This window comes from Grampus griseus (genome assembly GCF_964374135.1).
Source record: "Grampus griseus genome assembly, chromosome: 7".
NCBI classification, from domain to species: domain Eukaryota; kingdom Metazoa; phylum Chordata; class Mammalia; order Artiodactyla; family Delphinidae; genus Grampus; species Grampus griseus.
The window spans coordinates 100,151,985-100,178,737 of NC_139001.1; the positions used below are offsets into that span (position 1 = coordinate 100,151,985).

General features: G+C 33.4%; 1 protein-coding gene across 5 annotated transcripts in view; it reads left to right on the forward strand.

The window, feature by feature from the left end:
* The window catches only part of DPP10 (dipeptidyl peptidase like 10), a gene marked incomplete at both ends in the record, with an annotated part of 1,290,793 nt that overhangs the window by 783,787 nt on the left and 480,253 nt on the right, over window positions 1–26,753 (forward strand). For 4 of the 5 annotated variants that reach the window (XM_082658735.1, XM_082658736.1, XM_082658734.1 and 1 more), the window contains one exon: window positions 24,305–24,400. The exons of the other annotated variant lie outside the window; for it this stretch is intronic. In XM_082658735.1, coding sequence (XP_082514861.1) covers window positions 24,305–24,400 — 96 coding nt within the window. The remainder of the gene's footprint in view (window positions 1–24,304; window positions 24,401–26,753) is intronic. 5 annotated transcript variants of the gene reach the window in all.

A 26,753-nucleotide genomic window follows, 5' to 3' on the forward strand; every position in this document is an offset into this window, starting at 1 on the left:
CCCCTACTGTGATTGTATTACTGTCGATTTCCCATTTTATGGCTGTTAGCATTTGCCTTATGTATTGAGGTACTCCTATGTTGGGTGCATAAATATTTACAATTGTTATATCTTCTTCTTGGATTGATCCCTTAATCATTATGTAGTGTCCTTCTTTGTCTCTTGTAATAGTCTTTAGTTTAAAGTCTATTTTGTCTGATATGAGAATTGCTACTCCAGCTTTCTTTTGATTTCCATTTGCATGGAATATCTTTTTTCATCCTGTCAATTTCAGTCTGTATGTGTCCCTAGATCTGAAATGGGTCTCTTATATACAGCATATATATAGGTCCTGTTTTTGTGTTCATTGAGCCAGTCTGTGTCTTTTGGTTGGAGCATTTAATCCATTTACATTTAAGATAATTATCAATATGTATCAATATGTATGTTCCTATTACCATTTCCTTAATTGTTTTGGCATTTTTTTGTTTGTCTTTTCTTTCTCTTGTGTTTCCTGCCTGTAGAAGTTCCTTTAGCATTTGTTGTAATGCTGGTTTTGTGGTGCTGAATTCTCTTAACTTTTGCTTATCTCTGAAGGTTTTAATTTCTCCATCAAATCTGAATGAGAATCTTGCTGGGTAGAGTAATCTTGGTTGTAGGTTTTTCCCTTTCATCACTTTAAATATGTCCTGTCACTCCCTTCTGGCTTGCAGAGTTTCTGCTGAAAAATGAGCTGTTAACCTTGTGGGGATTCCCTTGTATGTTATTTGTTGCTTTTCCCTTGCTGCTTTTAATATTTTTTATTTGTATGTAAATTTTGATAGTTTGATTAATATGTGGTTCGGCATGTTTCTCTTTGGGTTTTTCTTGTATTAAACTCTCTGGGCTTTCTGGACTTGATTGACTATTTCCTTTCCCATGTTAGGGAAGTTTTCGACTATAATCTCTCCAAATATTTTTTTGGACCCTTTCTTTTTCTCTTCCTCTTCTGGGACCCCTATAATTCAAATGTTGGTGCATTTAATGTTGTCCCAGAGGTCTCTGAGACTGTCCTCAATTCTTTTCATTCTTTTTTCTTTATTCTGCACCCTGGCAGTTATTTCTACCATTTTATCTTCCAGGTCACTTATCCGTTCTTCTGCCTCTGTTATTCTGCTATTGATTCCTTCTAGAGTATTTTTAATTTCAGTAATTGTGTTTTTCATCACTGTTTGTTTGCTCTTTAGTTCTTCTAGATCCCTGTTAACTGTTTCTTGTATTTATTTTCTCCATTTTGTTTCTGAGATTTTGGATCATCTTTACCATCATTACTCTGAATTCTTTTTCAGGTAGGTTACCTATTTCTTCTTCATTTATTTGGTCTTGTAGGTTTTTTACCTTGCTGCTTATTCTATAACATATCTTTTGTTGTTTAATTTTTTTATTTTTGATGGGTGGTGCTTTATTCCTGTCCTACTGGTTGTTTGTCCTGAGACGTCCAGCACTGGAGTTTGCAGGCAGTTGGATAGAGCTGGGTCTTGGTGCTGAGATGAGGACCTCCAGGAGAGCTCACTGAGATTAATCTTCCCTGGTGTCTGAGGTTCTCTGTAATTCCACCAGTTTGGACTCAGAGCTCCCATCACAGGAGCTTGGGCCCGACGTCTGGCCTGGGAACCAACATGTCGTGAGCTTCATGGTACGGTTAAAAAAAAAAAAAAAAAGAAAGAAAATAAAAAAGGAGCAGTATAATATCAAAGAATAAAAACCAAAATGAAATTAGAAAGATAAAAAATATATTAGAAAAAATAAAACTATAATTGAAACAACTGGTCACTGGGGGTACCTGCCATCCCCTTAGGTGTCTGTTGTCCCCCACCGTTGCCTGGTACGTGCCCTAGTTTTGAGAAGATGCAAATTCCGCGTCCTCCTAATATGCCATCTTGACTCACCCCCCACATTTTTTAAAGGAATGTTCTGACCCTTTGAAATGAGGCTTTAAAAATATTAATCTGTCCCTATTTATAAAAAAGATAATTTTCTAGAAAACAGTTGATAAAATTAAGTGCTTTATTGGACAGGTGACAGCTGATTTTTTATTGTTATGCAAAAACTCAAAATGAATTTATTCTGGTTACTATTATATTCTGAGAAAATAATAGCTCCTGGTTATAGTTAGTTAAAATGTCGTGTTATATTATGTTGCAAGCAATGTCTTGGCAGCTCTAATTTAAAACGTGTCATTTAAGTATCTGACCTGTGTTTTAAAATGTCAAAGCAGCGATTAAAATATCCCATTATGCTTTTATGAGGGAGAAATAATGTTTTACATATTTTGAAATTTGCATTACTCACTTATAAACATCAACATCCACCAAGATGCAAATCGTATATTTTATTTTGTTGAATTAAAAAGAGATATATGTTGTATTGATAGGCATAAGCTAAATTGTCTCTGATTGTTTTTCCAAGAACAGCACAGATGAACACATTTTAATATGGTATTACCCAGGCATAATCAGGCTGCCAAAGAGAAAACAATGACAGATTCTAACAGTTTCCCCCCAGATAAAATGGACTGTGGTTGCTTTTCTAATAGATTTATCTCTTATGTTAAATGAAAAATAATTTTCTCTGTCACTAATAAAGTCAGAGTAGTTATATTTTTTGTCTCTGCTTTATAGTTGCATTTCTATTTTTAAGTCAGATTTGATTTCCTTATTTATTTTCATCTTTTTGTATTGTCCAATCAGATAAATAAGGGATTTAGTTTACCTTATAATGTGTTCATTTTTATAAGAGTCAGAAGAGAATCTGTTTTAATAAGTAACATTTATTTATTATCTGCTTGTTACATTCCAGGTATTACACTGAGTGCTTTAAATGTACTACTTTATTTACCATCGCACCACTAACATGAAATAGATACTATTAATTTATTCATATTCTACATTATTTGGCTGAGTGTTACAAGTTACAGTAAATTGCCTATCACACAGTCAGAATATGGGGAAGCTGGGTCCCTATCCCAGGCCATTTTGGCTCTAGCACCTGTCTTAACCTTTGAAATAAATGTTAAGTTAAGCTCTATACTGTACCTATGCAAAGTATGGGCAAGAAACATTTGAGAAAAAAAAAAGAGAGAGAGAGAGAGCAAAATGAACTGTGCTTTTATTCTGAGCCTTGATTTTTTTTTTTAAATGAGTGAGTTAATTCTGTATATTTCCAAAAGGGAATGCAAAGCAAAGAAGGAATTAAGCTGGGGTGGCCAATGGGTAGTTAGAGAAGAAGTGACAGAAGTAGGTGACTGGAAAAAGTATACATGTAAATTCTTTCAGCTATCATATTGTTTTCTAAAACTTCAAACACTCATGATAAAATGTAAGTGAACCTGTTCTTTTGTAAACCACAGTTTATCAAAACTATTTACATGTCACTGTACAATTTTAAATATGTTGTCATATTTTTTATTTGCCTTCTTTTAAATGAAATACTTGCTTTAGGAATATGATAGCCTGGGGAAAATTGGGGGATCAAAATAGCCTGGTCTTTGAGAAGGAAAGTTTCCTTAAGCGAGGGTGTTGTATCCAATTGCCCCTCCTCCTGGAAAAAAAATTAGCATACATTAGCCCCCTGTGTTTGTGATAGGGGATATTTTAATATGCAAATCTGTGCATAATGACTTGACTTTTGCATGGGGTGTAGAACACCTCTGATCCTATGCTCACAGCCTACCCTGTTTTTTTCTGGAGAAACACCAGCAATTATGCAATATGAGGGAAAAAAGGCCAATAAACTTACTTTTTTATATGGGTTATACCATATGGGTAATGCCATGTACCATAAAATTTTCCACTTTGAAGTGAACAGTTCAATGGCATTTACTATGTTCACAATGTGTGTAACCACCAACTCTATATAGTTCCAAAACATGTTATCACTCCAAAAGGAAACCCTGTGCCCATTTAGAAGTTACTCCCCATTTTCCACTTGCCCCAGCTCCTGGCAGCCAGCAGTCTAGCTCTGTCTCTACCAGTTTACCTATTCTGAATATTTCATACAAATGGGATCAAACAATATGTGACCTTTTTAGTTTGACTTCTTTCACTTAACATAATGTTTTAGAAGTTCATCCACGTTTTCACATATCAGCATTTCATTCCCTTTTATGGCTGAATAGTAGTCCATTGTATGTATGTATCACAATTTATTTATCCATTCATTGATTCATCCATCCATCCATCCATCCAATCACTGATGGAAATTTGGAATGTTTTCACCTTTGGGCTATTGGGAATAGAGCTGCTATGTACATGTGTACATGCATTGTTTTTTTTTGAGTTCTTGTTTTCAATTTTTTGATGAGTATGTCCAGGAATAGAATTATGGGGCTATGTGCTAATTCATGTTTAACTTTTTGAGAAACTACCAGACTATTTTCCACAGCAACTACACCATCTTACATTTCCAACAGCAATATATACATTTTCGAGTTTCTCCACACCCTCATCAACACTTGTTATTTTACATTTATTTTATGATTGTCATCCAAGAGGTTTGAAGTGACATCTCATTTGGTTTTAATACGCATTTCCCGAATGATGAGTGTTGTTGAGCATCTTCTCATATGCTTATTGGCCGTTTGTGTATCTTCGTTTAAGAATGGTCTATTCAAGTTCTTTGCACATGTTTTAATTGGGTTGTTTGATTTATTGTTGTTGAGTTGTAGTTCTGTATTCTGGATATTAATCTCTTGCTAGATATATGATTTGCAAATATTTTCTTCTATTCTGTAGGTTGTCTTCACTTTTTTGACACTTAATTTTTATGAAGTCCAGCTTATCTTTTTTGGTATTGTATCTAAGAATCCATTGCTAAATCCAGAGGCATGAAGATTTACCTGTATGTTTTTTAAAGAGGTTTATGGTTTTAGCTCATAGCATTAGGGCAGTGAATGATTTTGAGTTAATTTTTGTGTACGGTGTAAGGTGGGGAGTCCAACTTCATTTTTTGCATACATTTCACCTAGAAACATTTGTTGAAGAGACTGTTCTTTACCCATTGAAAGTTTTTTTTTTCTCTCTTGTTGATTATCATTTATCATAGATAATATTGGCTTATTTGAGGACTTGCAATTGTAATCCACAGTCTGTGTCTAACCTTATGCCAGTATCATGCCACTGTTTTGATTACTGTAGCTTTGTAGTAAATTTTGAAATTAGAAAATGTGAGTGCTCCAACTTTGTTTTCTTTTTTAGTTTTTAATTTTTTCCTATTCAGGGCCTTTTACAATTCCATATAAATTTGAGGATTGTCTTTTCCATTTCTGCAAAAAATAAAAAGGTAGTTGGGATTTTGATATTGATTGTATTGAATCTGTGGATCACTTTGGGTAATATTGCCATCTTAGAAATATTCTTTCAATCATTAAACACTAGTTGTCTTTCCATTTATTTATATCTTTAATTTCTTTCAGCAATGTTTTATAGTTTTAAATGTAAATTCTTTACCTCCTTGGTTAAATTTATTCCTAAGTATTTCATTCTTTTGAATGTGATTGTAGCTAGAATTAATTCCTTAATATCTTTTTTTGATTGCTTATTGCTGGCATATAGAAATACAACTAATTTTTGAGTGTTAATAAACACTTAAAACCCTTTATTCTAAATTTACTTATTAGCTGTAGAAGATTGTTGTAGATTCTTTGGGTTTTCTACATATAGAAGACAATGGCATGTGTAAATAGAGATAGTTTTACATCTTCATTTCCAAGTTGGCTGTCTTTTATTTATTTTTCTTCCCTGGCTAGAATTCTGGTTAGAATTTCTAGTATAATTTTGTATAGCAATGGTGAAGGTGGACATCATTGTCTTGTTCTTGATCACAGAACATCTTTCAGTCTTTTATCACTGACTGCCACCTTAGCTGTGGGTTTTTCATAAAGACCTTATTTCATGTTGAGGAAGTTTCTTTTCATTCCTAGTTTTTAAAATGTTTCTAAAAGAAAGAGTGATGGATTTTGTCAAATGCTTTTTATCATGAATTGAGATGATCATGTGTTTTTCCTCTTCTTATCTATGAATGTAGTGTATTACATTGGTTACCTCTTTTTTTTTTTTTTTTTGGTCAGGTTACCCTTAAATTCCTGGAATAATCCTCTTTGTTAATAGTTCATAATCCTCTTGATATGCTGGAGAATTTGGTTGGCCAATTAAAAGAAGTCATTCTGCCATTTGCTACTAGTATTTCATTGAGGGTTTTTGCATATATATTCATAAGGAATCTTAACATTTTTTTCATGTGTTCTCTTTGGATTTGGATCAGAATAGCCTAACCTTATAAAAGGAGTTATTAAGTATTCCTTCCTCTTCTAGCTTTTGGAAGAGTTTGAGAAAAATTGGAGCTAATTCTTCTTTAAATGTTTGGTAGAATTTACAAGTGAAGTCATCTGTTCCTGCATTTTTCATTTTTGGGAGGTTTTTGTTTATGGATTCAATCTTCTTACTAGTAATTGGTCTGTTCAGATTTTTTATTTCTTCTTGAGTCAGTTTGGTAGTTTACATGTTTCTAGAAATGTGTCCATTTTATCTAAGTTATTTAATTTGTTAGCATACAATTGTTCAAAGTATTCTCTCATGATTCTTTTAATTTCTATAAAATTTTAGCAATGCTCCCAGTTTCATAACTGACTTATTATCTGCATCTTCTTTCTTTTTTATCTTAGTCAACTTAAGTAAAATTTGGTCAATTGTTTTGATGTTTTCAAAGAAAAAACTTTTGATTTTATTGATTCTTTCTACTGGTTTTCTATTCTCTAATTTCATTTATCATCACTCTAATATTTATTACTTTCTTCTACTAGATTTCAGTTAATTTCCTCTTCTTTTTTCTACTTATTTACATGTAAAGTTAGGTTATTGATTTGAGATCTTTCTTTTTTAGTGGAGGTATTTATCTCTTTTAGTAATGCCTTCACTGAATCCTATCAGTTTTGGTATGTTGTATTTTCATTTTCATTTGTCCCAAAGTATTTCCTAATTTCCTTTGTGATTTCTTCTCTGAAATACTGCTTGTTAAAAGTGTCTTGTTTAACATCCTCATACAGGTGAATTTTCCAGTTTTCTTTCTGTTATTGATTTTTACTTTCATTCCATCTCATTCAGAGAGCATATTTTGAATAATTTCAATATTTTTAAATTTATTGAACCTTGTTTGGTGGCCTAACATATGGTCTATCCTGGAGACTGTTCCATGTAGTTGAAAAGAATGTATCCTGCTGTTGTTGGATGTAGTGATATGTGGATAAATAGATAGATATAGAGAGATACTGATATTGATGCATTGATTAGTTGATCAATATTGATATATCGATTTTGGAAAGTCAGTATCCTGTGTGATGTGTAGTCTCTGAAGTCTCTGTTCCTTTAGTTTATGTACAGGTCACATTTTTACAAAGATTTCCTTGAATGTTCGGATTCAAGAGGTGGGGAGGGGCAGGGAGGATAAAAAAAAGAAAAAAAAGTAGAATGTTTTTAAAAAGAGGGGACCAAAAAACCATCTCATTCTTTTCAAATTAGTACTGTGCTGGGACACTTATTCAGATCATCTGCAGTTCTGTCTTAGCCTTCACTTCCTGCTTGTACTGAGCCTAAAGTTTAGCCAGAGGTGAAAACTTAGGGTCTTTTCAGATCTTTTTTGAGCATGCATACTGCTCTGGGCATGCATGTGGCTTTCCAAATGTTCCAATATATGTAGGCATTTTGAATGCCTAATTTCCCAAAGAAACTCTTTTCCAGCTTTGCCTCCCAGCTTTGGGTTCCCTATATTATGTCTTAACTCTGTCTTTTTCCCCATGTAGCTGTGGCTCATTCATTTGCTTTATGATGTTTTTGAGGAATACCCATTGCTTTTCTGCCCTGATTGTTCTGGATCAGGTGTAACAAAAATAAGTGCCTTGTGTCAGTTGAGACAGTTTAGAGCAGGCAAACACAACTCTTTGAGAATAAGATCTACTTTGCTCCCTCTAGAACCAGGACCATACTACAAATGCAGGCTGCTGACTCAAAGATTGCCACCAAGACAGTGAGGGGATGGGGGTAATGGCAAATAAAAATTCCACAAGCCTTCCTATTATTTTTAAATTGCCTTTTTCTTGATTCAGTGTTTGCTTGTCTTTTGTAAACATTTGACTGTTTTCCAGAGTTTTGACAGTTTATTCTGACAATTTTTCTTGTGGTTTTTTTTTTTTTTTTGATGTTACTGTGGGAAAACAGTCTCTTGGAGCAATCTACTCCTTTGTGTTCATTGATATCACTCTAATAACAGACTTTACCGATCCAATTTATATGCAACTGGCTTCTGTGATTTGTGATCAACCTGAGTTGTTATATTTAAAACCATCAAGGCTAGGTTTTATATCTTTACCATTTACACTGTTTCCTCCATTTATTGTATGATGCATAATAGTTTATACTATCAGTACAAACCGAGTTTTCACTAAATATTGACCAGTGACAAATTTATCTACTTATTCACTCTTGTATTAAAAATTACAGAATGTCAGAGAAATATTTCATGAAGTTCTTGATGATGAACATAACAATAACATAATGTAGTATGATCATTAAATCTGATGTTATTACCAAATCGAGAAGAGAGTCCACATCTGTAGAGACCTAGAATAATACTTACTATAACCTTAGCAGTTTGAAATGAAGGTAAAATAAACTTAATAAAATACACAATAAAGTATACACAGGAGAGCTTAGTGTGGGGAACTCTAACAAATCATTGAGGACATAAAAGTGCTTTTGGGCATTTGAATTATACCTATAAATATTTTCTGGATTAGAAATTAATTTCTCAGGCTTTTTATAAAATATCTGTTAATTCATTTAAAATGGCAAAGTAAAACTATTACATGTAAATATACATAATATATAATGAAAAATAGTTACCTTTTCAAAAATCGGTGAGAAGAATGTCATTATTTTATGTTTTTGCAAATATTTAATGTCTGCTCAATAGAAGACTGCAGGATTCTCATATGTACTCCTGTGTCAATTCTTTTGGAGTCAGTTGCTTTGGTTGAAGCATATGAAGGAATTCTGGCCTCATAAATATATGTAGTTAGAAATGGAGGGAGTTTTTTAATAGCTTTTTCACATAATTGTAGAGGCTCTTCCTTGATACTTCTTGAGAACTTGATAAATGGTAGATCCTCAATGGTTAGCTGCATTGTGAAACCTGAAACCATATCCGTAAAATATCAGTACTCTGCTTTTAAAATCTATTGGTCCATCTAGCACTTTAAAAGGATCTTTTACCTATGCACGATTCTGTAACATTATGCATTGGTCATTTGGAAAATATTAGTTCAGTGAGTTATACAGATCTTCCAAATGTTGGTAGAGTTTATTACACAATATTAAGAAAAAACAGCTAATATCACTGATGGTATAACTAGAAAAATCTCACTAGAAGAGTATTGGGAAGTAGTCAAACTCAAGATAGAGAACACAAGTTTTGAAAACTTCAATTTTTTTTTTGAAAGCTTGAATTTTATAGTTTGTAACAAACAATTGTGTTTTTAAATTTTTTTATGTATTATTTTTTAACAGTTATGATTTTTAAGTGAGAGGCTCATTTTATTTATTTTGAAGAAAACATTTGCCAGATCCTTAAATCTAAATAATCATAGTTTGTTATTCAGTTTTTCCACTAAAAATGGTATTCCAGGAAAAAAGCTGTTAGTTCAGTTCATAACTTAAGCAATTGCCCACATGCATTTCTTTGGAACAAGTACCATGTCAATATGCAGGGGAAGTGCTTTTTGGGCAGCAGAGGGGAGGAGGTATAAGTCCCTTTTCACCACACAAATATTAAAAAGATATCAAGGGTGGAGACTGAATACAATGGACAATTTTTAGAACTGTGTTGAGGAAATTCTTAACTGGAATAGGATTTTTCAAGCATTTTTTGAGCATTTATAAGACTAAAGAACAGAATGACTATCATATAGTTTTATGCCACAGTATTGACTCTCAGTGAGGTGCCTGTAGTTGCATCCACTTTTGGTTTTGCTTCCAGGAGTGGGAATTTCAACCCAGTGTAAAAGGAAGATGTGCCTTAGTATTACTATGAATATAATTTTGACTTTTAGGACTGCTTCCACAGTTGCCCACAGATTATGCTCTGCAGTGCTCTCCTGTAGAGTAGTAGAGATATGGAACAAAAATTTGCTCATGGTAATGTGATTGAAATAAAAAATATGCCTGAGGGAGGAGCTCAAACTTGTTTATATAAGAACTCATAGGCCCAAAGTAGAGCTATAACACATTAGGGTATAAAGAAGACATCATTCTAGCATGTGTATGTGTGTGTGTGTGTGTGTGTGTGTGTAAGGTGTGTGTTATGTGTATATGTGTATCAGTCTGTAATTTGCCTTTTCTTCTCACAATGTAAAAGGCCTTTGTGCAAGTACATTTCTCACATTTAGGTTTTCTACTCAAATTCAGGAGATTTAATTTGGAAAAAGTCTCAGAAAGAAGATTGAATGTGATTAGCACTTTGAATAATTGACTAATTTGACTAATTAAACCTATGAGTAAATCCTAAAGCTCTTGATTTACTTATTCAAGAGATGACAAGTTTGAAGTAAAATTTAATAAGTCCTTCAGAACCTGAAAGTACATTCCTTATTTTGATGAGCACTTAAGAGTGTCTGCTGAAAATAAGGAGAACTCGTACAGAATATAACAGAAATTAGGGCATCTTACGGATGCAAGCTACTTTATGGGCCTTTGTGTGTGTTTGGGGAGGGGTACATCCAATAAAATTCTATATGAAGAAACCAAACATGTCAACAGCAGAGCTGTTCTGTTTGAAGAGTTTTAACCACATAATTCCCATCTACCCCTCTCCTTTCTCTGTCCTAAGAGAGCTTTAGAGTCTCTAGAACACAGCCATCCACAGTGTAATTTAGTCCAACCCTTTCTCTTTACAAATGAGGAAACTTACTCCTGAATAGATGGAGAGAACTAGCCAAGGGCCTATGCACTAGTTAAGGGTTTAACTAGGATTAAAATATGAACTCCTAGCTCTGATTACTGTTATTTCAGCATTAGTGCTTGTCCCTGTTTGAGTATAGGCAGTGGGAGTATAAGTTCATAACTGTCTGTGGGGAAACTTTGAGAAGATGAATGGATCGTAGAAGGCAAACTTCTTGTAATCTGTATTTCAGTATTTTGTATTCAGTGTACATTCCCTAGAAATTCTCCCCATGCATGGTGAAAAAAAAGGACAGAGTTGGGAGAGGGAAGAAAGTGACAGTTAAATAAATATATAATACCTTATTTGGCAGCCGTCCTCTTCATTCCATTCAGTACAGACCCAGCTGTAGTTACAATTTAGTAACTTTCCACATAGCTGAATTTTTAAATGACTTTTTATAATTAAAATGTGGCTTTCTGTATGAACGCTACATGCTGGAAATATACTTGAGAAGGAAAGAACATTCATTGGAAGATAATCTGATTTAGGAAGTAAATTTAATTTGAAGGGTATATATAATTTAGACTTTATAAGATACAGGGTTAATCTGAGTCAAAAGTGGTTCTAGGTGGTAGAATTGATGAAGATAAGGAATTGACTGGCCTTTTATTCAAGAAACTAAGCTGTTGCCACAAGATATTGGAGTAGGAAAAGGCAAAAGAAAGAGATAGAGGAAGGAAACTCCTGGCATACCAAGAGGAACAAAGGTAATTTTCTGGGACTATAAAACAGATGGTACACAGTGCACTAATTCCCTTTGTGCTTTTGTTTGAGTGGATGAATTGGTGTTCAGAATACTAAGTGACAAGCTGCTTCATTGACAAGACTGATTTATAATTTATTTGTGTGATCCATATATTTGACCTTACAAATTCAAAATAGCCAAATACTCTTCTTTCAAAAAGAGACTTCTGAGTGAATTTTACATTTCACTAACTTTTTCTACTAAAACATGCAACTCAATACTGTACTTCTGGTAGGGTACATCCAAGAACATAATGGAAATATTTGGGCTGAAGGGAACTATGAGAGAAACAAAAACTCCAAAGAAAGGGAAAACATTTTGTTTTGTGACTTTGAAATTTTAAAATTCAAATTTGCTTTATATTGACCTATACATTTTAACATTTTAATAATAATAATGACAATGGCTAACATTAAATAAGCTGAGTACTTTGCCTAATGATTTCCATATATTTCTTCATTTATAAATAGAAAAGAAAAGAGATGTAACTTGTACCAGGGCATACCTTGTAATTTTCTTCTGTTTCAGTGATATGTATTTTTATTCCTCAATTTTACATTCCATACTATGTGTAGCTCCTTAACTGGAAATAGTAACCCTTTGTTCATTTTCTAGGTGATAAATCAGGAAACATTAAAAAGAACTTGGTATATTATATCTGATCTCAAATGACATAAATTTTGACAATATTCAGTCTGTTGTATTGTATTTCAGCATCCTAGTGAAAGAAAAGAATGGGAAAATGATGGAAAAAAGAAAGGAATTAGTGCTTTAGCTGTTAAGTAGTAAAACAAGACTTTAAAGTCTGACTAGGAAATGTACAATCAGCAAATATTTTGAAAAGATCTGGAATTTGGCTGTGACTGCTATAATTTGCATTCTGTATTTTCATATATACAGTTATATAAGACAGGGTGGCGGGGGTGTTACCCTTTCTATGAACTTTGAAAAATCAATAATGTTTTAAAATGGAAATGCGGGCTTCCCTGGTGGTGCAGTGGTTGAGAGTCCGCCTGCCGATGCAAGGGACATGGGTTCGTGCCCCGGTCCGGGAAGATCCCACATGCCACGGAGCGGCTGGGCCCATGAGCCATGGCCGCTGAGCCTGCGCATCCGGAGCCTGTGCTCTGCAACGGGAGAGGCCACAACAGTGAGAGGCCCACGTACCACAAAAAAATAAAAAATAAATAAATAAAATGGAAATGCAGTAGAAGAGTAGCCTGTAGTGACACTAAACATGGGAAGTGAGAATAACCTTTAAGAATAGAGATTTAAATGTAGCTTTGGGAAATAAAGGTGGTGGTACATTGGACGTCCAGAGAAAAGAGAGAATCAAATGAGCAGAAAGAGGAAATAGCCTTGTTCTTCTTGTGGGAATTCTGAATAACTACCTGATGAGATTTTTCTTTTCATTACTGTTTTAACAGGAAATTATTTCAAATAAGATTTAAATTAAAAGAAATGTTTCTGAACCTCTGATGTCAAGAGTAAACCAGATAAAAAGTAACACAGTTTCAGTAAAGAGAAACCAAGTACTGAAAGTCACAGTTTAGTTTTCCTTCAGTTCATTACTGAAGAATTTTCTTTTCTCTTCTAAGATTATGTGGCCAACTTATTTCAAAAGGCCATTTAAAAGCAATATTGGATTTTTGGAAGAAAGCACAGAAATACCAATAGAAGTCTATGATCTTGAATGATAGACTAGAACAGAGAAAAGAACATGGAGAGAATTATTTAATGTCAATTCTATTTCTACACTCCTGTTGCCAAAGTTGAATGTTTTAGCTAAGATTCTATATCTTGTACAATTAAAAAAATAATTACTCTGTTTCCAGTTCTTTAAATACTTGGGATCATTGTTATACTGTGCATCTCATTGGATCCATGTACTATTATTCATAATTATAACCATAATCATAGGATACTATTTGGTTAACAAATATTTAGCCTTTCAATAGAAACTGTCGACAAGCCTCTTAGATAGCCTCATCCACCAAAGGGCAGATGGCAGAAGCAAGAAGAACTACAGTCCTGCAGCCTGTGGAACAAATACCACATTCACAGAAAGATAGACAAGATGAAAAGGCAGAAGGTTATGTACCAGATGAAGGAACAAGATAAAACCCCAGAAAAACAACTAAATGAAGTGGAGATAGGAAACATTCCAGAAAAAGAATTCAGCATAATGATAGTGCAGAAGATCCAGGACCTCGGAAAAAGAATGGAGGCAAAGATCGAGAAGATGCAAGATATGTTTAACAAAGCCCTAGAAGAATTAAGAAACAAAAACCTAGAAGAATTAAAGAACAACCAAATAGAGATGAACAATACAATAACGGAAATGAAAAATACACTAGAAGGAATCAATAGCAGAATAACTGAGGCAGAAGAACGGATGAGTGACCTGGAAGATAGGATGGTGGAATTCACTGCCGCAGAATAGAATAAAGCAAAAAGAATGAAAAGAAATGAAGACAGCCTAAGAGACCTCTGGGACAACATTAAATGCACCAACATTCGCATTACAGGGGTCCCAGAAGGAGAAGAGAGAGAGAAATCACCTCAGAAAATATTTTAAGAAATTATAGTCGAAAACTTCCCTAACATGGGAAAGGAAATAGCCACCCAAGTCCAGGAAGTGCAGAGAGTTCCAGGCAGGATAAACCCAAGGAGAAACACACCGAGACACATAGTAATCAAACTGACAAAAATTAAAGACAAAGAAAAATTATTGAGTGCAACAGAAAAATGACAAATAACATACAAGGGAACTCCCATGAGTTTAACAGCTGATTTCTCAGCAGAAACTCTACAAGCCAGAAGGGAGTGGCATGATGTATTTAAAGTGATGAAAGGGAAGAACCTACAACCAAGATTACTCTACCTGGCAAGGATCTCATTCAGATTCTTCGGAGAAATCAAAAGCTTTACAGACAAGCAAAAGCTAAGAGAATTCAGCACCACCAAACAAGCTCTACAACAAATGCTAAAGGAACTTCTCTAAGTGGGAAACACAAGAGAAGAAAAGGACCTACAAAAACAAACCCATAACAATTAAGAAAATGGTAATAGGAACATACATATTGATAATTACCTTAAACGCGAATGGATTAAATGCTCCCACCAAAAGACACAGGCTTGCTGAATGGATACAAAAACAAGACCCATATATATGCTGTCTACAAGAGATCCACTTCAGACCTAGGGACACATACAGACTGAAAGTGAGGGGATGGAAAAAGATATTCCATGCAAATGAAAATCAAAAGAAAGCTGGAGTAGCAATACTCATATCAGATAAGATAGACTTTAAAATAAGGAATGTTACAAGACACAAGGAAGGACACTACATGATGATCAAGGGATCAATCCAAGAAGAAGATATAACAATTATATATGCACTCAACGTAGGAGCACCTCAATACATAAGGCAGCTGCTAACAGCTATAAGAGAGGAAATCAACAGTAACACAATAATAGTGGGGGACTTTAACACCTCACTTACACCAATGGACAGACCATCCCAAGAGAAAATTAATAAGGAAACACAAGCTTTAAATGACACAATAGACCAGATAGATTTAATTGATATTTCTAGGACATTCCATCCAAAAACAGCAGATTACACTTTCTTCTCAAGTGCACACAGAACATTCTCCAGGATAGATCACATCTTGGGTCACAAATCATGCCTCAGTAAATTTAAGAAAATTGAAATCATATCAAGCATCTCTTCTGGCCACAACACTATGAGATTAGAAGTCAATTACAGGGAAAAAAAACCTTAAAAAACACAAACACATGGAGGCTAAACAACACATTACTAAATAACCAAGAGATTCACTGAGGAAATCAGAAAGTACCTAGAGACAAATTACAATGAAAACACAACGATCCAAAACCTATCGGATGCAGGAAAAGTAGTTCTAAGAGGGAAATTTATAGCAATACAAGTCTACCTCAAGAAATAATGAAAATCTCAAATAAACAATCTAACCTTCCACCTAAAAAACTAGAGAAAGAAGAACAAACAAAACCCAAAGTTAGCAGAAGGAAAGGAATCATAAAGATCAGAGCAGAAATAAATGAAATAGAAACAAAGAAAACAATAGCAAATATCAATAAAACTAAAAGCTGGTTCTTTGAGAAGGTAAACAAAATTGATAACCCGTTAGCCAGACTCATCAAGAAAAAGAGGGAGAGGACTCAAATCAATAAAATTAGAAATGAAAAAGGAGAAGTTACAACAGAAATGGACAAATTCTTAGAAAGGTGTAACCTTCCAAGACTGAACCAGGAAGAAATAAAAAATATGAACAGACCAATCACAAGTAATGAAATTGAAACTGTGATTAAAAATCTTCCCACACACAAAAGTCCAGGACCAGATGTCTTCACAGGTGAATTCTATCAAACATTTAGAGAAGAGCTAACACCCATCCTTCTCAAACTCTTCCAAAAAATTGTAGCTAAAGGAGCACTCCCAACCTCATTCTATGAGGCCATCATCACCCTGATACCAAAAGCAGACAAACATACTACAAAAAAAGAAAATTACAGACCAATATCACTGATGAATATAGATGCAAAAATCCTCAATAAAATACTAGCAAACAGAATCCAACAACACATTAAAAGAATCATACACCATGATCAAGTGGGATTTATCCCGTGGATGCAAGGATTCCTCAATATATGCAAATGAATCAATGTGATACACCATATTAACAAATTGAAGAATGAAAACCATATGATCATCTCAGTAGATACAGAAAAAGCTTTTGACAAAATTCAACACCCATTTATGATAAAAACTCTCCAGAAAGTGGACATAGAGGGAACCTACCTCAACATAATAAAGGCCATATATGACAAACCCACAGCAAACATTAAAAAAAAAAGAAATAGCAACTATCAACATATATTAGGTTTTCAGACTTTCACACATGTATCCACACTTATATATATGTACATATGCACACACATCAAAAGGTATCTCATATTTAGTTACAAAATAACTAGAGATGATGTGTTACCCAGTACCTTACTTGTGAAGGATAAAGTCTATGAGACACAGTCCAGTGTTTGAGACTCAGAGCTTCCACTTCTGGGGGCACATGTTGATCCCTGATCAGGGAGCTAAGATCCCACAGGCCGTGAAGTGCGGCCAAAAAAAAATTAAGTAATATTTTGTTGATACTAGGAATAGGTGTTGATTTCAGAATTTCTTCCTCTGAAGATTTGTAAGAAAGGAGCTTTACATGAGGAATCATCTCTTAAAATTATTTACAATCTAATACCAATTTCCTTCTTAAGCTACCTTCTCAGTGTTCGATGTGAGTGATTGGGATGAAGAAATGGTGCCCAGGATTCTCTGTTTGCTAAGTGTGGCTGTAGAGTCAAAATGGAGAGAAAATTATTAAAATGTATGAAATATAAGATTTCTTCAGATGGTTCTAACATAAATTAAGTTCCTGAGAAATCAGGTTGCAGCTGGGTTATAAATGTTTGCTGATGAGGTGTGATAGGTGATGTCTACTAATGTTAATACTAAATAGAGTGCAACAATGAGCAGAGGGTAAATTTGGAGTTTCAGGCTGACATTTTATAGACAATTTCTTGAAGAAAACAAACAAAAAGCTCCACTTTTTCATGAATGCTGTGACACTGCTCTATGTGAGAAAATAGAAAGACTGTGGCAATGGTACCTTCATGAGCAGGTTGGAGCAGAATGGGATGGTAATAAAGTCTGGAGAGGGTACAGGAGGAGTTGAATTTCAATTAGGAGGATTATTGTGGCTAAAAGGAAATAAGAATATTCTTAAAATATCATTTATAAAATTGTACATTTAAAAAAAACTAATTAACACAATATTATAGAGAACGAGAAAAGAAAACTTATTTTGAGAGACAGTGGAGCTTAATAGGTCAGAGAGATGTAGGTTCCAATTTCAGTCCTGCCTCTTACTAACCATGTGAACTTTGTCAAAATCTTTAGGTTTGCTGAGCCTAAGTTTCCCCTCCAAATGGATATCCCAATAGGGCTTGGGGAGGGGCATTTGGAAAAGGGATGATTGATTACAAAGGATGAACACCCCAAAAGACTATGATGAGATGTGGAGATAAAAGGAGCTAGGGGATAATAAAACCAGCCTCCAAGGCTATTAAAACAGAAGCTTAATTATTCATCATATGTAGAGGAAGAAGTCTCTTTTCTAGGACTGAAAAATTCAAGAGACCTCAGGGGTAGTGCCTGGCAGCTAAGAAAAATTTAAAGAAATGGACAAAGAAATAAGGAAAAAAAAACAACCAGAAAAAGGAATGAAGTAATGAAGTATATACAGTTCATTCAGTAATGAATGAAGACAAATAATTTAAACCTTAAGTTTTATCTGATTATTGTTTAAATTTAAAATTTAATCACAATAGTTTGAATTACTTTGATGAGTTGATTTTATAATAAACTCTAAGGGCAATTGGAGTTAAAAAATCCTGACTATTAAAATTATTGAATTATTTCAGATTATAGAAAATAAATGGAGTTCAGAATATTTACTAAAATTATTAAAATGTTAACTTATCAGTATAATACAAAATGAAAAAAAATAATGGACCATTAGTTTAATTCATTAAAAAAATCTGAACATTTAAATAAACATTTAACATATTAATCTAGCAGTAGAAAAGTAATAATAATTTGCCATGACCAGTTGGATTTTGTTATAGAAATAGAGGGTGGTTGGAAATAGGAAATTTCATTTATAAAACTTTTATATCAACACATTAAAGGAGAAAATTATGTTTATATAAAAGGCTGGAAGTGTATCATGACATGGTTATAATTTCAGATAAAAGTTCGAAGTGACAGGAATAAAAACAAATTACTTAAGCATGATACAGATTCCTTTCCAAAAATCAAGAAAAAACATCTTATTAAATAATGAAATATTAAAGATGCTGCCATAATAAAAGAAGACAGCAGGATTGTTATTTCATCATTATTATTCAACATTGTTTTGACACTCGAGCTAATGAAATAATTCACTAAAATGAAATAAATGCTTTTTAATGGTGCTGGAGCAATTGGTCATCCAATATGCAAAAAAACAAAAATAAAATATGAACCTCTAATTAATCCTGACATGATAGACAAAAAGTAACTCAAGATGATTCCGGGACTTATATGTAAAATATAAAACTATTATCCTTTTAGGAAAAAAGATAGGAGAAAATCTTCAGGATTAGTTGAAGCATTCTTAGTCTTGACAATAAAAGTGTGATTTATAAAAGGAAAAAATGATAAAGTGGATCTCATCAAAATTAAAAAACTTTTCCTCTGCAGAAGTCCTTTTTAAAAGGATGAAAAGACAAGGTAGAGGGCTGGAGGAAATCCGAAGTTGACATATCAACAAATGATTTACATCTAGAATAAAAACCTCTAAACTCAACAGTCACAGAAACAAAACAATCCAATTAGAAAATGGGCAAATGACGTGAACAGACATTTCACTTAAGAGGATATAAACATCGCAAATAAGCACATTAACAGATGTTCATTAGCTATTAGGGTAATGCAAATTAAAACCACAACGGCATATCATTACACATATATCAGAATGGCTTATTTTTTTAAAAAAAACACCAAATTCTTGCAAGAACACAGAAAAACTAGGTCATTTCTACATTGCTGGTGAGAATGTAAAATGGTACAACTACTCTAGAAAAGCATCCGATTTTTTCTTACAAAACTAAATGTGCACCGTGTGACCCAGCAATTGCATATTTTGGCATTTATCCCAAAGAAAGGAACATTTATGTTCACATAAAAACCTATAATTAATGTTCATAGCAGCTTTATTCATAATAACCCCAAGCTACAAATGATAACCCAGATTTCCTTCAACAGATGGATAGTTTAACAAACTGATACATTCATGCCCTGGAATAGTACCAAGCAACAAAAAGGAACAGAGAATTGATACACTCAACAACTAAGATGGATCTCTGCCAATCTCAAAATATTACATAATGCATGATTCCATTTACATAGCACTCTTGAAATTACAAAATTATAAAGATGGGAAATAGATCAGTGGTTGCCAAAGGTTGCAGAGGGAGGTTATGGCAATAAAAGGGCAACACAGGAGATTCTGGTGATGGAACTGTTCTCTGCCTTACTGGTACTCATCATATTTGATATAATTGCATAGAACTAAAGACAGCCACATATACTCACATGTACACAACTGAATACATGCAGAACTGGTGAAGTCTGAATAAAGTTGGTGGAGGGTATCAATGTCAATTTCTTTTTCAGATATTGTTTATGCAAGATATATGTTATTGATGGAAACTGGAGGAAGTGTATAAAGGATTTGTCTTTCTGTATTATTTCTTACAACTGCGTGTGAATCTGCAATACTTGAAAATTTTATATATATATTATGTGTGTGTGTATATACACATATAAATGTATATATATACATATAAATGCATATATATACATGCACAGATATACATATAAATATATATACATATAAATTTAAACTTTAGGAAAAAGAGAAAATGTATTTTCAGATGATAGAATTGAATATGTAGAAAAATAAAAGATTTAATTTCCATTGGCATTTTAAAGAAAATGTGATATGGTGAATAATATAATTATTAACTCTGTGTGTGTGTATTAATTCATTTAGAATAACAATGGGAAATATTCTGTTCACAATAACAAACCATATATACTTACTAGTAAATATAATAGGAAATGTGAAGGATCTATATGAAAAATAGAAGATGAAACACAATTAATGTACCTAAAGTTTAAAGTTTTCCAATTCACTGTGTATGTATAATGCTATTTTAATAAGATTCCCATTCTGGTGGATTTTAATATGATTTTTAAGCTCATATGAAAGAACAGATGTTTGAGAATTGCCAAAATAATATTTCAAAAAAGTATATGAAAAAAAGATTGTATGGTATGCTGCATTTGCCTTACAAGGTGTTTTTTTGTTTGTTTGTTTTACATATGCCCAGAAAATACAGTAAACAAAATATGTGGAATTTACCTAGGAGCAAAAATATAGTAAATTTTTCAATTCAGTTGATAAGGATCATTTATTTAATAGATTGTGCTATCATAATCTACTTTCCACTGAAAGTTAGACTCCTACCTCCTACCTTTACCTATATAAATTTCATTGGATCAACTAAATAAATGCATATCAAAGAGAGATGGTAAAGTGTAATCATCTAAGAATTAAAGGGATTGTATTGGACAAATTAGGGTGCCTTTATATAATCTCAGGAAACTTTAAATTGTGAAACTTGTCTATACCAAAATCTGGTCTTATTGAGATATCTCATAGAATAAATATATTTCTGAAATCCTGATAAAGTTAGCTCATCTGATTAAAATCCCAAACTACTATGACAGAAAATTAATTCTAGCATCAAAGCTTTTTTGCTGTGTCAAACAAAAAGCAGTCATTCTTTTTTCTAAAATGCTCTCATTCCTTCACTTGTCCATGCCATTCCCTTTCTCTGTCTTTTGAAACCTGTAAGGCCCAGGTCATTTAACTTTTAAAAATAAAAATGAATAGATTTTATTTTCAAGAGAAATTTTATGTTCACAGAAAAATTGAACAGAAGGTACAGGGATTTTCCATTTACCCTTACCTTCACATGGGTAAAACCTCCCCCATTGTCAACATCCCACATGTGATATGTTTACTACAACTGATGAACCTATATTGACACATCATTATCACCCAAAGTTCAGATTTTACTTTAGGGTTCACTCTTGCTGTTGTACATCCTATGGATTTGGACAAAAGTTTAATGACATGTATCTACCATTCTAACTACTAGTACCTTTAGAGTCTCCATTGTTTACATTTTCCAGCATGTTACATAGTTGGAATCATACAGTATGGAGTCTTTTCAAACTGGCTTCTTTCACTTAATAATTTAAGGTTCCTCCATGTCTTTTCATGGTTGATAGCTCGTTTCTTTTTATCACTTCATAGTATCACAATATCTGGACCACAGTTTATCCATTCACCTACTGAAGGACAGACATCTTGGTTGCTTCCAAATTTTGGCAGTTATATATAAAGCTACTATAAACATCCATGTGCAGATTTTTGTGTGGCTGTAAGTTTTCAGCTCATTTGGGTAAATACCAGGGAGCACAATTGTTAGATTACATGTTTAGTTTTGTAAGAAACTGCTAACCTGTCTTCCAAGTATCTGTACCATTTTTCATTCCCACCAGCAATGCGTGATATTTGGTCATTATATTTTTCACTGAAGGCTTTTCTGATTGTTTTTGCAAGATATTTTCCTTCCTTTGTCTGAGCTCATACAGTACTCTGTATCCTCATTCTGACATCCATCGTATTCTTTCTTGCTTTGTGTGAACCCCTCGGGGCAGGACATAGATATGTCTTCTGCACCTTACAATACTTCACTTAACACCTTGAAAATTAAGAGCCCTAGTATTTGTTGAATGAATAAGGTAAATTTAAATTTTGTTGTGTCAGACTGTCAAATGGAGCATTTTGTTTTGCATATCTATATATAATCACGTCTTATACTAGGCTTGGGTCAAACAATTCTCACTAGTTCCATCTGTTATATTTTTTTCAGTTGTTTCTGAACAATTATTTTGTGGGTTAACTACATGGCTGATTCATGTTGAAAGAAACTGCATTTGAAGTTATTGATTCTTTGCCCCAGCTTTTCAGATGGAAGAAACAAAGCTCTTGCTACAATAAGTACTGAACTTTTAAAAAACAATATCTAATGAGGTTAGCATATATTGTTGACATTTTATTTTCAACCAGAGTTAAGGTCACAGCTGAAAGGTCACAAAGATGATTTTATACAGTAAATAAACAATCATATTATTTTGCAAAGAAAATGAAATATCACAAACTTGTCTGTAGCCTCTTGTCTAAAAGTATGTTTGCTATGCTTAATTTTGGTATCTAAGCTGTGTTGTCCTTCCATTTCTTACATTTGGGGATTTGAAAAGGAAGTACACCTAGTTTATGTGTCAGGGACTAATATAAACATGTGCTTTTCATTCATATTCTGGCATTATATTGAGTTTTTACATTTAACTCCTAAGTCCACTTAGTATTTGTTGGGTTTATTTGTGGAATTTTGGTATTTATTCTGTTTATTTGGTGAACTTCCTTTCAAGTTGGGAAGTTTTATTGATCATATTTGTTTGGGACCTTTACCTCTTCATCTTTGGTGTTTACAACAAAACTGTAAATTTATCATTAGAGAGAATATGTTGAAGTGATTTTGGAAAGTATTGGGCTGGATTATGGTTAAACAGTGAAAATGTGTGCGTTGGGGCACAATGCACAATAGAAACTATTAACTGCTTTCATATTATATATCAGTACATAACAAGGGATTGATCTCTTAAATTTGTGGTAGCTCAAGACAATTTTAATATTGAAAATAATTTAATGGGTTGAAAAGTATCATGGAACAGACAAACTTCTAATGCCAAAAACCATTAAAATTTCCACTTTATATTGTCATCTAGTTAACATATTTTTAAAGCAAAGTAGTCCAGATAGTGTAATTCATTAGTTTTTTTTAAGACATTTTAAAACTTTTAATTTTATGTTGGAGTATAGCCAATTAACAATGTTGATGATAGTTTCAGGTGTACACTAGAGGGACTCAGCCATACCTATACATGTATCCATTCTCCCCCAAACTCTGTTCCCATCCAGACTGCCACATAAAATTGAGCAGAGTTCCCCGTGCTATACAGTAGGTCCTTCTTGGTTATCCATTTAAAATACAGCATTGTGTACATGTCAGTCCCAAACTCTGTAATTATCCCTTCCCCCATCCTTCCCTCCTGGTAACCAGAAGTTCATTCTCTAAGTCTGTTTTGTAAATAAATTCATTTGTATCATTTCTTTTTAGATTCCACATATAAGGGGTATCATACGATATTTCTCTTTCTCTGTCTGACTTCACTCAGTATGACAATCTCTAGGTCCTTCCATGTTGCTGCAATTGGCATTATTTCATTCTTTTTAATGGCTGAGTAATATTCCATTGTATATATGTACCACATCTCCTTTATCTGTTCTTCTATTGATGGACATTTAGGTTGCTATTGTAAACAGTGCTGCAATGAACATTGGGCTGCATGTATTCTTTCAGACTATGTTTTTCTCCGGATATATGCCCAAGAGTGGGATTGCAGAGTCATATGGTAGCTCTATCTTTAGTTTTTTAAGGAACCTCCTTACTGTTCTCCATAGTGGCTGTACCAATTTACATTCCCACCAACAGTGTAGGAGGGTTCCCTTGTCTCCACACAATCTCCAGCATTTATTGTTTGTAGATTTTTTGATGATAGCCATTTTGACTGGTGTGAGGTGATATCTCACTGTAGTCTTGATTTGTATTTCTCTAATAATTAGTGATGTTGAACATCTTTTCATATGCCTCTTGGCCATCTGTATGTCTTCTTTGGAGAATGTGTCTAACCTAAAATTTACTTTATTTTAGATGAACTCACAAATTCATCAGAAACCAGATTGTCTTTAGAAGACCTCTTCAGGAAAGAATTTGTGCTTCATGATCTAGAAGCTCGATGGATCAATGGTATGTGTATACATTCTTATATGTTACATTTATTTCAAGTTCTGTATAATTAAAATTAAATAGTGGTTTTGTTGACCACTGGTTGACCACCAGTGGTTATTTTAATTGACATTATGCTTCAATGATTACAGATACCATTTAATCAGAAATTTATACCTTGGCTCATGTGAGAGAAAACTAATTCCTAAGGTAGTTCATCAATAAAATTATCCCCCAAACATTAGATTGACTGCTCTGTATCTGCTCTTCCCTCATGAATCATTAGTTATGTGACTGCAAACACATATTACATCTCTAGCATTTCTCTGGGTAATTCTCCTTGGTGTAGAAGTATAGATTTTGGGAGCGTACATATAAGTGATTCAGATTTGGCAATCAGATTAATTTTCTTCTCTCTCTTTGTGACTTTTCTTTTTAAGTTTAAATGCCACAAACTAGGGAGACTCTCCAGTCTGAGAGTCTACAAAGTTGACTCTACAAAGTTGAAATGACAGAAGGGGCATGGGAACACATTGCACTTTTGCTTTTTGTGGCTTGGCAAAGAAATCACCTCAGCTTTCCTTAGGTTATTTCTGATTTTGCTATTTTCAAAAAGTTTTAAAAAGAATTTAAATTACAAATACAATCAGTCAATCAATCAATCAATCAAAACCACTGAGTGGCTCCATGGACTTTGGCTTGTCTTTGTGGGAGGTGGTAGGGGGAGTTATTGGGTAATCCAGTTATAAGAAATGTGTTGGTGAAAAGGAAGTCAGGTTTTCATTTCTGGAATATTACAATTTGCCTGACCATACTAATCACCTTGGTTAGATAGCTGTTAATCTTTGCCCTTCATTTTATTTAGACATAATATCTTTGCTTGTTTTCAAGGCCTAGAGTAGGTTACATGTATGATAGCTAAGAAGAGCTTTGCCTTTGTATCTAATGAATAACGTCTTACTTACAGTCCATTCTTTCTTCTGTAATATCCTAATTAAATACATTTATGCCTGCAAATTAAATGTTTATTTATGGAAGCTATAAAAAGAATGTAACTTAATTCATGAGGGCAGGAGGCAAATCATGCTTGTTTACCTAGCACTGATATAGTTTCTGGAGAGCAGCAAGCACTTAAGATTTGTTTTTTTTGAATAAATGAATGAAATCATTTAACAGAAGTTCAGTTTTATTTTTCTGTAAACTCAGGTTTCAGTTGAAATTGGTTGCAAGGTAAGTATTATCATGGTGATGATGTTACAAATAGAGAAAACAAGATAGCAGTTTTATTAATCTATTTGTATATTTTCATTTTGAATTGTTCATAAGTTTGGGTCTTGCCTTATTGTTGCCTTTGCACTATGATTATTTCAGAGGTACACTATGATTTATTTCAGATGAGTACTATTACTAAATTTAAAAAAAGGTATGGAATTACGTAGCCTTGCTCTAATACGTAATGAATCTCCCACAACTCATTCTCCTAATGTGCCATTGTAATTTTATAAGTCATCTTTCTACTTGCTAGCAAGTATTTTCTATTGAAGGAGATGACCAAAAAACTTTGAGTCATTAGATTTGAAATGCTGAATAATATTCTGTTTTATTCATCATGATTTTGACCAAACTATAGAAATTTGTGCAGTTTTTGACTTTGGGAAGCAAGAAAAAAATCATGGATCTCGTCCCCCTTCTCAGGTTAGCTTGAACTATTTAAAGAGGCATTTACTTCTGTGTGTAACTGACACGTTGGTATCGAAGTATCAAAAGACTGGAGCGGTGTTTAAGCAGAGAACTGCATACTAAATTAAGCCACATTTCAATATCTAGGGCGCACATTCTACTCTAATGCTCCACAAGATATCAAAATAAAATTATTTGGAGTTAATCATTTTAATCATTTTTTTTCATAATTTCTTTACCAATCATTGGTAAAGCTGATTTTGAAAATATATCCTGGGACAAAGCTGCAGTGTATTATCATACTATAAATAAAACCTAAGATCAAATATATTTATAAAAAAACTTGACATAAAACAACCTTTACACAGAATTAAACAATATCTAAGCTCTTAGAGCCATGTGGTCTTTATAAATACCACTGAAAGAATTGACTCACTGTCAGTAGGTTGCGTGCACTGGGTTGCTTTTCCAGCAGGGGAATAGATTTGTGCTCATTTTTTCCTCTGTCCAATCCAGATCACCTTTCTGGCAATCACTAGGTACTTGGCCTATTTACGTATTCCTCACAAAGCCAGGTAATACAGTGGGGACTATAAATACAATGTGTAACCCTGGCTTCATTGTCACAGATTATATCTAAATGTAAAATGTGAGCTTCTTATTTATTTTCATGACATGTCTCGCCAGGTTTCTA